General features: G+C 44.6%; 2 protein-coding genes across 4 annotated transcripts in view; one reads left to right on the top strand and one right to left on the bottom strand.

Moving 5' to 3' along the window:
* The window catches only part of EIF2AK4 (eukaryotic translation initiation factor 2 alpha kinase 4), a 37468-nt gene extending 36114 nt beyond the window's left edge, over window positions 1–1354 (bottom strand). For all 3 annotated transcript variants that reach the window (XR_002466241.2, XM_021539252.2, XM_021539253.2), the window contains exon 1: window positions 1174–1354. Coding sequence is in view for 2 of the 3 variants with exons in the window: in XM_021539252.2 (XP_021394927.2) it covers window positions 1174–1326 (153 nt within the window). In the remaining variant the exon portion in view is untranslated. The remainder of the gene's footprint in view (window positions 1–1173) is intronic.
* Window positions 1355–4995: 3641 nt separating this feature from the next.
* The window catches only part of GPR176 (G protein-coupled receptor 176), a 30890-nt gene continuing 23226 nt past the window's right edge, over window positions 4996–12659 (top strand). The window contains exon 1 of the mRNA XM_021539255.3: window positions 4996–6023. Within this exon, the coding sequence (XP_021394930.2) occupies window positions 5795–6023 (229 nt within the window). The 5' untranslated portion in view covers window positions 4996–5794. The remainder of the gene's footprint in view (window positions 6024–12659) is intronic.

Here is a 12659-nt window from a genome sequence, read left to right as displayed (position 1 = left end):
AGGCATTATTTTACTTTCTGACATGGCAGCAGACCATAATGTCACACTGATCTACACCTTACACAGTCAAACAAATGGACAGTATTTTTTTTTTTTTTTGTAGTTGTATTTTGTGTTTTGCCATAAACCAGAATTTTAATAAGCATTGCCTTTCCCATCCCTTCCCTGCTCAAATTACCTACTCAAAATCAGAATAAAGTAAAATACGCCCATATAAGTATTCCCAACTTTTTCTTTTCAATTAGGTTTAAAAACAAGCAACAAAACAACCCAGCCCTCAGCAACATGAAAAACAGGGAGTGAAGTAAGACTACATGTAATAACAAATACAGAAACAGATGGTAACTGTCCCCTTTGCTTTTCCAGCAAGGAGGAGATCATGTCAGGTGAAGAGGGTATCAGATATGACCTTCAATACAGAGTGAATATTTCTGGAAACCCAACAAATTACTTAAGTATTCTTACCAAACTTCAAAAAAAGAGAAAAAAGTCATAAGATGCTGCAAAATATTTAACTTCAAGTCTCTGACACAAAAGAAAGCAGAGGATATCTTATAGACATTCAAGATGCAAGAATGCAAAAGGAAACAACAGTAAAAGTGAACCTGTGGAACAGAATAGTGACCATTATCTCCAGATACAGGAAAACAGTATCATGGACACAGTTGGAAAGGAAATATCAATTTGATGGGGACCCAAAAGACAAATGGAAGAGAGTAGTGAGTACCAGGCCTGAGCTGGTAATAAAAAAACCCCACACCCATAAAAATGAAAGCAAAATTATTATCATGGAAATAGAGGCATTGCAACAAAACCACGGTATATAATAACTATAATAACTATATCATCATGTATACCGACGAGATTAATTAGCTGAGCAAGTATGTAACTAGTAGGTTAAGGAATTAATTAAGAGGCAATATTTAAAAAGCCTAACAATTATTTAGAATGCAATTCATGAGCACGGGTGTGATCATAGAGTGAGCGCTGCTATCTCGAGAATCAATCGCAAAGGGGGCCGGTTGCAGGGCTGAGGGAAGGACCACGGGCACGCAGCGAGAGCCGCGACACGTCGGGCAAGGAAGGCAAGGAGCGGCCTCAGCCGGGCAGCGCCAGCCGCGTCCCCGCCGCCCTCCGAACCCGCTCCGCACCGGCCCCGGCCCCGCTCGCTACCTTCCAGGCCTGGCTCTGCCGCAGGTCCTGGAAGTCCTGCCCGTAAATGGACTCCAGCACCTGGAGCTCGTTCTCCTGCCGCAGCTGGTAGCTCTCCGGCGGCTCCGCGGCGAGCTCCGCCGGCAGCTGCCGCCCGCCGCTGGCCCGCGCCATGTCAGCGGCGGCGGGGGCGCGCAGCGGCCATGGCGGGCCCCGGTGCCGGGCTGGGGCTGGAGCCGGAGCGGGCCCGGCGCCGCCTCCGCCGCGGCGGCAGGAGGAGGAGCCGGGGCCGGGGCTGCCGGCGCCGCGTGGGCCCCGGTGGTTCGTCCGCAGGAATGCATCGAGCTGGAATGGGCCCCTAAGGATCGCCGAGTGCAGCGCCCTGCTCCTCACGGGACTCCCGAATACTAAACAGTGACTAAGAGCACTGTCCAAACTCTGGGACGCTTGGTGCCACGGCCACTTCCCTGGGAACCTGTTCCGGTGACCAGCCACCCTCTGGGGTGAAGAACCTTTCCTAATGTCCAGTCTGAACTCCCTCAAGATATGCCTCCAGGTATATCTGCATTACAGGGATACACAGCAAAGACAGTGAGATACTGTGTAGTTCATTTAAAACTGATACTGAGAAAGAGTTACAAAAGGAAAACACTAACCACGGATTTCAGTATAGATTTCATGTAGAGCTAGATTTCATGTAGTTCCTGTGGAAACTGTAGAAAAGTTCCCACCGATAGTTGCTGTAGTGAGTAATAGCAGGTGGAGGGCGAACAGTTTTTTGTTGAACTGCAAACAAAAAAGTGAGGGCGGGTGTGCTTGGTGGGACCTGCCAGAGAGAGGCAGCTGGGGACTGTCAGGGAGCAGTGACAACCAGAGAAGAAAATGTGCTTTCCTTCGGTCACTTCACACCGTAATTACTGAAAAGGACTGCCACGAGAGGGAGCCTTTAAAGTTTTGGAATCTTCATAAAGAAACCCTAAGTAAATTCATACATACAAGCTTATCCATTAAGTAAAGTAATCCCCAGGCAAAGAAAAGTGTTACAGTAGTCTGCAGCTTGCTACCACTCACCCAGATGTAGGAATGGAGTTTTGGTGACTTTGACTTTACTCCCTGACCCTTGAGTACAGATATTTTGTTATAAAGAGACCACTCATTTACGCTAATGACCAGTTTCTATAGCCCTCAATTTGTACTTCTGAAATTGAAAGCTTGTTCCACCCACACTTTATCTTTCAGTCGCACTGAAACAACCTCGTTAGTATCAAACCAAAAACAAGTGTTAAATTGTATCACTATTGTGATGCTGGTCTCCGTTCCTCACCATTCCTAGAATGTGTCTTTAGTGGCAAGGTCTTTCTAGCTCACCTGCTTTTTGGTGGGAAATGCATGACCAAAGATGTTTATAGTGTTTACCAACAACAGAGACATACTTTTTTGCTCAGTCATCTGTGTCCTGGGGCACTGTAACTGATCACTGGAGTTTCCTCTGGTACAGCTGGGTATAGTTATTATCAATTTGTATATAATAGATAAAAAGTTTCCCTGTGTTAAAGACTGGAAATAAAAGTGTCTAGGCCACAGATTCATCTTCTCTCCCACACAAATACACAGCAAGAATGACTTGGTGATATAGTAACTAAGAAATGTCAGCAAAATTTCCTTTAACAGCGATTATAGGTTTATACTTCCCGAGCATGTGGTGTGGGGCACACAGCCCACCACATGGGAAATTTCTCCCTGTGACACTGTATAGCAGTGGGTGGGCCAAATAAGGGTATGCCTTTTAAAGCTGCCCGACTTTCCCATACTTTTGTGACTTGACAAAATTTTAACCAGTTAAGATGAAGTGCTCTAGACCAGATGTCTACCTCAAGCTATTTTTTCTCCTTAATTGCTTTTATAATGATTCATTGTTTCTAAGAAGAAAGCCAGAGTAAACTAACATAATCATAAAAACATTCTGAGAATTTGTTTTTAAAAGTCTTGTACTCCAGCAGGAGTGTGAAAATTCGATGAGGAAGAGACAACCTTTTTCAAGTTCTGTGGCTTTGCTAACTAACCTTCTGAAAATCTGCATGAACTAAACCAAATTACATTACTGCAGGGAGTATTCACATGCTTAGCACCATTTTACTGGAATATGATGAACATCCACCTGCCTCAAACATGTGCCAGACTGCATCTGGACAGAAGCTTTGCTTCCAAGATTTAAGGCAAAATTTAAAACTCTCTCCCACAACATTAAAATTTAATTCTAGCAAATAAAATTTAAATGATTTGTGAGAATGTGCTTTCACTTCCCCATGTGCACAGTGAGGGGAAGTCAGTCTTCCTATGAAGTGCAGGAGGGACAGAAAAGGTTCCGAGTGTTAAGAGTAAGAAATTTGGCAGAAAATAAAACCTCTTGCATTCCAGCTGGTCTCCAGAGATCAGAGGAGCTGCATTTACTTACAGCATGGTCTAAGCAGAGTGTTGAATAATACAGTCATTTTTGTGGTAGCATGTACTTCATTAAGCTTATTAGCATATGCAGATGTGAGTTTGTAAATATTTAAATGACTTTTAATCAGGCAAAGATTTCTTTTTTGGCCATGGTGTCCTTCAAAGTTCCAGTCATGCAACATACTTCTGTTCTGTTCCATTCCTAAGTCAAACCTGGACCATCCTATGCCCACAGGACCTCTTCCTTTAGAAAACTCAATCTTTCTTGACTATGCAGATCTGTGCAGACATCGCATCAGATACACAGTAAGCATTGCCTGCCTCCTTAGTCATCATTCCATACCAATGGAGGAACTGAAGAAAGGGATGGCTGTGTGAGGAAGAGCACCTTGCAGGTGACTGGGAGCTGAAGGGACTGAGGTCAGACTCTGGTTACAGACATTGGCCACAAGAATGCTGGAGGCCAAAAGGAGGAAGAAGCCTGTTCAGGAAAGGAAAGATAAGGGGAAAGCATGGTGAAAGTTGCTGATTATTGCTTGGAAAGTGGGGAAGAATGGGACTGGGTGGACAAAGTGAATGAGTGTGTGGAAGAGGTAGGAGGGTGAGTGAGTCAGAGACATGACTTAGTAGAAAAGTGGCTGGAGCAATGAACTCCCAGAGGAATGAGAGAAGGCTTCAAATGCCTGGGCCCAAACACATGGAGGTACAAGCAGAGGTTTGGCCAACAGCCTCCAGGAACTGCAGTGGAATGGGACAATGGCAGTCTGATATTCCTGTGGTCAGCAAATGCCTTTGAACACATGGCACAGCACCTAGGTCTGTCCTGGATCACCAAAGTTCACATCGCAGGAGACTGGGCATATGTCACTGAACACATAAGTGTTGGGTCCCTGAGGAAGCAGCGCTGTGTAGGGGCTGACCACATGGGTAACTCGTCTTCCTGGGGCACTTCCAGACTGGCGGCCAGTGGCTGAAAAAACCTTTTTGGCTTAATTTTCAACTAGCACCTCCCCAACACCTCCAAATTAAAGACAATCGTGTACCCACTATATGGATGCACACCATCAATGCCCGAACCTATTACGTCCACTGACAAGCTTTTCTGGAAAATTACTCATCTAGAAAAAGATCTATTTTAACAAGCAACATGCGTATCTAGAACCCAGCACCGTATTTTGACAGTGCGTCATCAGAATTAGGGACCTGTTTCAAAACACCGGTTTAAAACGCGCCCGCCCGCTCCCGCAGCCCCCGAGCGAAATGGCGGCGCCGCCGAGCGCCGCGGCCGCGGTTCCGTGATGGCGGCGCGCCCGCCCTTGGGAGCGCGGCGGGCCGGGCGCTCCTGCTTCGGCCCGGCTCGGGATCGCCGCGGGGTTTGGCACTCGGGGCCGCAGAGGCTCGGCGGCCGCTCCGGGATGTGGGAGCTCGGCGGAGCAGGGGCGCCGCTGCCAGCCGCGCTCAGTGCGGGCCGCGCAGGGATCGAATGGAGCCGCCTCGAGCGCCCCCGCCTTGCGAGTCAAGCCCCGGTTCCTCTCGCCCAGAGCAGCGGGAGCGCCGCGGCAGCCCCTGAGCAGTCCCTGGCCTCTCTGGACGCTGTGCTGGGGTCGTAGCGGCGTCCGGCGCCGCGCACAGCCCGCAGAGAGGCGGGAGGGAGCGGGCAGGAGCAGAGGAGAGGGCGGAAGCAGATGTGTTACCGGGAAAGCCATGCTTTTCCTCTCTCAGGGCTGTGAGCAAAGCCAGAGCCAACGCTGAGAGTGAGGGGACAGAGTTGGTGGCCCCCACTCTTGCAGGCCGGTTTTGCTGTGCAGTGAATCCGCGGCCGTGCGAGCGTGTGACCCGCCGCGGTGCGGGGTGTGATTCTGGGGACCGGGATCCCTTCTCTCGCATATTGCGGTAAAACATGCTGAGGAGACCTGTGGCGGTGTGAAGTAAAAACTATGGCACAGCTGATGGGAAGGAGAAGCCTGGCTTGTTTTCTGCTTTTGTTTGCTGGCTGTCATGAGTTACAAGGTGAAAAGACGAACAGTCAGCCTGCTTCTCGGGACGCAGGAATGTGGTGAAGATGCCTCCGAGAGGCAGAGACCGGGCTTTTATCCTCAGAAGCGTCTTTTGACCTGTGCGCTGCATTCATTCACTAAAGACAAGGGCTGGACAACCTGTGTTACTAGGTGGCAGCAAGGAAGGCGGGAATTTCGCCATGGGGTACGACAGAAGCTGGGTGTTGATGAATGAAAGCGACCATGCCCCGTCCCAGGCTGTCACCGGAGCTCTGGAGACGGGGAACGCCTCGGCCGGGCAGATGGTGTGGCAGGGCGGGAATGTCAGCGAGGCGGGCGCCGTGGAGGGCGAGGAGCACGGCGAGGAACAGAGCTACCGGCACTTCACCACCACCGTGCAGGTTGTCATCTTTGTGGGCTCTTTGCTGGGTGAGTGAGAGTTGCTGGAGTTCTTTGTTGATTTTTTTTTTTTTTTAACATCCTTGCGGTCAGGGACTGCAGACCAAAATGTAACTGGCATCACTGGTTGCCTTCGTGACTCTTCTTAATGCATTTCTGGTTCTCGGGTGTATGATTTCAAGTTCCTTGTAGATTTTGGTGTGTAAAAGCTGTTGCTATAAAATGTATTCATTATGGATAAGAACTTATACATTACATGTATGTATGCTTAGTAACCTTTTCTACCAGCATTTAACGGGCAAAAATTACATGGGTTAATGACATGCTTATTTTCAGCTGCAATGGGATCTGTTCTCTTTAACATAAACAAGGGTATGGAGTGTTTTAAAACAAGTTTTGCTGAATTTCTGTTTCACTCTGCAGTAATTTGGTATTTGTGTTCCGCAGATTTTAAATCAATCCTTTAGAAGTACTTTATACTGTAAATATTTATAACCATGTGCAATCTTGTGTACTTATTACTCTTACAGTAGGAATCATAGATATGTGGTAGTAAGGCATTGCTATGTAATTTTATGAATGTGTGTACATTTGCTTTCTTAATGCTTATATCAAATTGTTTTGTTAGGAATATGTGTGCATTTCTTAGCAAAAGCACAAACAAACAAAAACAACCACCCCAAACACAAAAACACCTAAACAAACAAACAAAAAACCCCAAAAAACCCCACCAAGGCAAAATAAGCTTTTTGGTGAGTCAAGTTAGCACTGTTTGGGAGATAACTAGGCTGGATTTCAGTAAAATGTCACTACCATCTCAGTCATTCAAGGCTTTACACACAGGGCTTGACTAAGAAAACATCCAACTTTCTTAAGGGAGTTCATCAGGAATTTGCTGATGGTCATTGGCTCATTTTATCAAGGATTTGTTTTGGATTTTCCTGATCTCGAGTAATGCTAAAGTCCATTTTTGTGGTCATGGTAATAAATTCTCATATCTGTATCTTTTTTGGTAATATTTAATATAACTTAAATAATTTCTAAGAAGATGGTAAGCATAGCCATGGAGCAGTGTTGAGTCCCAGTCAACAATGCACTTACTGGGTATTACTGAAAATCACTGAGTCTTTTGGCATCAGTTCTTCCTCTGTGCAGTGGAGATAATCCTCACAGTTCTTGCTTTTTTTCTTCTTAGCATATAGTGTGGGGAAATGATACTTTTAATATCATAGGTACTCTGTGTTGTTCTGAAACCTCCAGATCAATAACTTTTCTAGGCCTATCAAAGAGCTAAACAGGGGAGGAAATAATATACTTTTTAAATTATGAAAATGCACTAGTGCCATGACAAATGTTAGCAGTGGGCCTCATGCATTTACAGTGATGAAAACCAATTTCAACTATTTTTTTGAAACTAGTAGTCTTTGCTACTAGTCTCCCTGTGTCCCTGAAGCGCTAGTTTAAAACATTTATGATACACACTATCTTAACAGCTGAAAATTTTGGAGGCTTTAAAAATGTCTTCCCATATCAACCCAATGAATGTACTAGTATTTCTTCTTTACTGTATGGAAAGAAAGCCACATCTCTCATATTTGCTGGACAGTATCTGCATCAATAAGGGATAACAACTGGGTATTTGCCTCACACTTAATGCTTGCAGAAATGCTGTTAATTAAGTTATCATTTATCCTCTGCTGTGGTCCTTAGAGCATGAGTGGCATCCAGCTCTTTTCTCCATCAGGTGAGCCCCTCAGTTAAGATGAAGAATAGCAGTTCTTTGTTCTAGTGAGTCCCAGGTTCCTCTTTGCAGAGGGTCAGCCCTTCATTAGGTGGATAAGACTATCCTCCTCCCTAAAACCTGAGATGAGAGTCACACCCCTTAGGAGTATGATGTGTGGGTTTGAATCCTTTTTGGTTTGGGTGGATGTGCAGCTTGTGCATTTCACATCATCAGTGAGTCCCCAAGGTACTTTGCTATTGATAAAATAGCATTACCCATTTAAAGGAAGAAATTATTTTTAGTTTCAGCTTGAAGTGGAACAAAACTATATGGCTCAGTCTTACTAATGATTACAGGGGTCTGACATTAGCTGGAATCTACAGCATGGAGAGGTCCAGGTCCTGCAAGAGGGAAGAATCACAGTTGGTATTGTGAATTTAATTTAGGTCCCTGCTGCACAGAAGAATGTTGTCAGCTGTGAGAGAGATGCATGTTATGGTTTTCTTTTCTCCCATTTAAGACCTCTATTTGAGACCTGTGGGAAGGCTTGGAACACTAGGATAAATTCTTGTGTTAGTTCTCACTGTGATATGACAGAACAGTGCTGTTTTGAGTGTTTCATTATATCTGTTGAACACAAGGAAGAGTCAAACTTTTTATTTGTTTTAATCTTGGGATGACATAGGGCTCCCTTTTCAAGTGACTAAATTTTTAATAGCTTTCTTTTTAGCAAAGAAGATTCTTGAGATCAGTTTTGCAGTGAATATAGGAGTACAGCAATACTGATATGCAAGGTGTATTTTCCTCTTGCCATTAGAAGGAATCAGTATGCAGGGACTAATTATTACTTCAGCTAGGAAAGAGAGTGTATCACTTCAGAGTTTTGATGGGGAGAGGTCTCTAGAGGTGGCTGCAGTCTCTTTCAGTTGAGTGTGAGCAGTGGGGTGAGATCTTGGAAATGAAGAGGGTCTCCAAAGAACTCTTGGAACCAGTGTGGACAGTGAACTTAGTTTGAAAGGGAGATAAAAATGATGGGTGAAATGCAGTGGACAATAGAACCTTCTCAGGAAAAGGGAAGACCAGAAATAACAGTTTTGAGGAAGATGAGGATGTGGGCTCTTTGAACATGGGCTTTCCCACAGTTTACTTACCTGCATATAAAGCCACAGCAGATAAATGGAGGAGCTTATGAGTTGTGCTTTTACTGACAGGTATAACTGAATGCTTGTGTCATGTCAGGTTTAGATAAGATTATATCCCATTGTAAAATGTTTGAGTTGGAAGGGACCTTAAAGATCATCTTGTTCCAACACCCCTGCCATGGGCAGGGATGCCTTTAATTAGACCAGGCTGCTCAATGCCCGATCCAACCTGGCCTTGAACACTTCCCGGGACAGAGCATCCATAACTTCCCTGGGCAACCTGTTCCAGTGTCTCACCACCCTCACAGCTTATTCTTCCATATATCTAACTTAAATTTCCCCTTTTCCTGGTTTGGGGTTTCTGTTCTTTTCATATTTTCAAAGTCTGAGAATTGACATTTGCCCCTGAGACTATTTGAGTATGTTCACAATTTTGATGTGATATAAAACTGAATTTCTTCTTTAAAAAAATAATTATTGTCAGTCACTTAGGAAAAAAATCCACAAGCACAAAATTGATGCAAATTACAATGAGAAAGAGACATCCTCAGTGCTAATGTCTACTTCCCAGATTGAATATGCATCTTACTTTCAATGCATTTTTTACTAGCTGTATCCCATAGAATCCCAAATCCAAGGAACTTTCCCAGACCTTTTAGATCAGTGCCTTATTTAAGGTTTGAGGAATTAGGCTCTATGTTCCTTGCTCTTTTGTCTTCCTAAATCTGTCCTGTACAGAGGGAAATTTAACTGGAAGAGCTGAGGATGCTCTGCTAAAGTTTCAACTCTATTTCAATGGTTACAGCACTTTTTGGAAAGCCATGGGTTGATTGGTTACCTCCTGGTTTCTAACCATGCTTTGAAGGAAAATTATGTGCTTTGAGAGATGTCCAGTATCACAATGCAAACTCAACCTCTGCCTTTACAGTGTCCTGGCTTGCCCCTTTTCTTGAAGATTTCCCAGTCTCTCTCTGCCCTGAAACTGATTTTCTTCTCCTTGTCTTGGCATCTGTGCAGAGAGGTGTAAAATGACATTGTTGCAGCAACTAATTTTTAAAGGGATAGGTCCCTCATGGGGTACAAACCTGAAGTAAGACAGCTTAGGTAACGTGTTTATAAGGGCAAATGTATGTTAGCATAAGGAATAAATATCTATCTTTGAATAGCTCCCAGTAAATCTTGCCATAGGCAACTTCTGTAAAGAATGGAGCAGGGAATCTTGCAGTAAAAATACTGCAGATACATGACTCAAGGCTAGACTGAGAGAATTTTTAAAGAATGAGGATTGTGTCTGCAAGAGGTCCAGCCAAAATTTATAGCTGTGCCCACAAAAATGGTAGAGTCACCTGAGGGTAAGAAACAAAAAGGTTTGGGGATGGGAATTATGATGTTTTGTTTCACTGGTATCACACTTAAAAGAAGTGTATTAGATGAAATATTCTAAACCAGGGACTTTGCATAGATTCATTTAGTTGCTGATTAGCTGAAATAAAGTTTGGCAAAGCAAAAAGTGACTGAAAATCAAGTCTGAAAAGCATCAGGCAAATGATGATATGAGTGCTGGTTGCATGTAGTATAACTGCATAGTAACAACATATTGCAGTACCATAACATTGTGGTAATAATTTTCCCCAGTTTTGTATGGGTGGTTCTAAGCCTCAGGAGCCATGAACTGTGCAGCAGTTAAGCTCAGCTCAGGATGCACCTTGGTAAAGTCTGCCTGGAATAGACGTTACACTTTTGTTTTTTATGTGTGTTCAGTTGAACTACTAAGCAATTCTCTTTGGAAGAAAAATAGAGTTTGAGGAAAGAATGAAGGGGGGTTCTGAGAGTGCTGGGGCCCCTGTTGCCATGGAGACCTCTCTTCTCCCTGGGCTTCAGCAGAGGCTCCTTGTCTGGCTGTGGCTGAGGGGCCCTTCAGGTAGCACTGCTGCTGCCTTTTAAAAGAGAGGCTCTGGCAAAACAGCCATTTACCTAGCCTGGAAGTGTGAGATGCAATGATTTACACCTGAAATGCGTGTGCCTGATACTGTGGGGATACTGTGTACTGAAGAGTCCCTCAGACATGTATCGGGGGAGTTAACTAATGTCTCTAAGGATCATATGTGTCAAGGATGTTACACCAACGCCATTTATACTAGAATCACAGAATATCCTCAATTGGAAGAGACCCACAAGGATCATCAAGTCTGACTCCTGGTCCTACACATGACAGCCCCAAGAATTACACCATGTGACTGAAAGTATTGTCCAAATATTTCTTGAACTCTGCTGCTGTGTCCACTTCCCTGGGGGGCCTGTTCCAGTACCAAGCACCCTCTGGATGAAGAACCTTTTCCTGATATCCAGTCTACACCTTCCTTAACACAGCTTCAGGCCATTCTCTCACATCCTGTGGTCACAGAGAAGAGATCAGTGCCTGCCCCTCTTGCCTCCTCTCATGAGGAAGTTGTAGGCTGCTACTATTTAGGGAGAAACTGATTCATACCAGTCATTTTACTGTCTGTACTCCCCTGTGAACACTTTAATGAGAGCTGTGAACCATAGCTCTTTAACTAAGTGACTGGATGCCATGTTTTGCTTTTTATTGTGAGTTACAGTTGCTGAAACACCTGCCAGTGTATATCACTCGATTTTTTTTGAACTTCAGTGAAAATCTAGATACAAGATTTTTTATTGATGTTATGGGCAGTTAAGTTAGTATTTCAGGCATGAATGAACCCACACACTTACCAAGAATTTTAAATAGTGTTAGTTCTGTTACAGATTTAATTTAGTGGCATAATGAGCTCTTGAATGAGAGTTTTATTCTATTGTTAATCTTTCATTTCTTATTTATGTGATGTTGGAAAAAGTATGTTTGCCTCTGAGGAACATTTTTCAAGATCTAGGAAATTGTATACATCTCCACAAAAGGTGTTCCTACTGCAGCTCCATGTCCTCAGAATGAGCAACAGCAAGGCTGAGCATAAGAGGCACACAATACATCTATACCTATTACCCATGAGCAGCCACACAGACTGACACAGAAAGAAAATGCAGCATTCAGGCAGACACGAAGAGTATCAATGGCCTCATCTTCTTCCCCTCTCTGGCTGCTCAGGATGAAAGCCCATTAATATAAAATGTATAAGTATACAGATACATAAGCCAAGATGGATCACTCTCTAGCAGCTGGCCCTAGACTACCAGTCTGCCCAGTAGCTGGCCTGGGATCCTCTTGTCTCTCAGTTGCCTCACACACAGACACACAGATGTAGATGACTCTCTCCAGTAACTGATTTGGAGCTCCTGGTCCTCTGCTGGCCAACTTTCAGAGCCCTCTTGTCCCCAGTGGTTACCTGCCACACCTATGGCACACCAACACTTGCCTCCCGAGCATCTCCTACTTGCTGGCTGGTTTGGCTTGATGTTCAGTCGTGATCTCACACACTGACACACACCCACACAAATGCTCTCTCTCTGTCTCTCCTGCCCTTACCATCCTGATGCATCAGTCCTGATGTCCCATGGTCTTTCCCCAGTTACTGCGCTTGGATTTCTGTTTGCTCACAGGTCCATGGAGGAGAGAGCCCCTCACCCATGAAAAGAGTTGGAAATGGAGTTTAGTGAGGAGGTGGGATAGACTGTGCTGATCAGGTGCAGGGTGTGACCTGTGGATACCTGGAGCTTGGACTGTAAGATAAGCCACCACAGTGGGAATTTGAGATAAGATAAAGGAGATACTATTGTCCAGGTGTTGTCTGAGACTTAGGGGTATGTTAGGAAAGCTTGGGGAGAAGAATCTATCACTGGTAATGA

This window comes from Lonchura striata, chromosome 6 (genome assembly GCF_046129695.1).
Source record: "Lonchura striata isolate bLonStr1 chromosome 6, bLonStr1.mat, whole genome shotgun sequence".
Lineage (NCBI taxonomy): Eukaryota > Metazoa > Chordata > Aves > Passeriformes > Estrildidae > Lonchura > Lonchura striata.
Note: the sequence above shows the minus strand (reverse complement) of the source record. Positions and strands in the feature narration are given on the sequence as shown.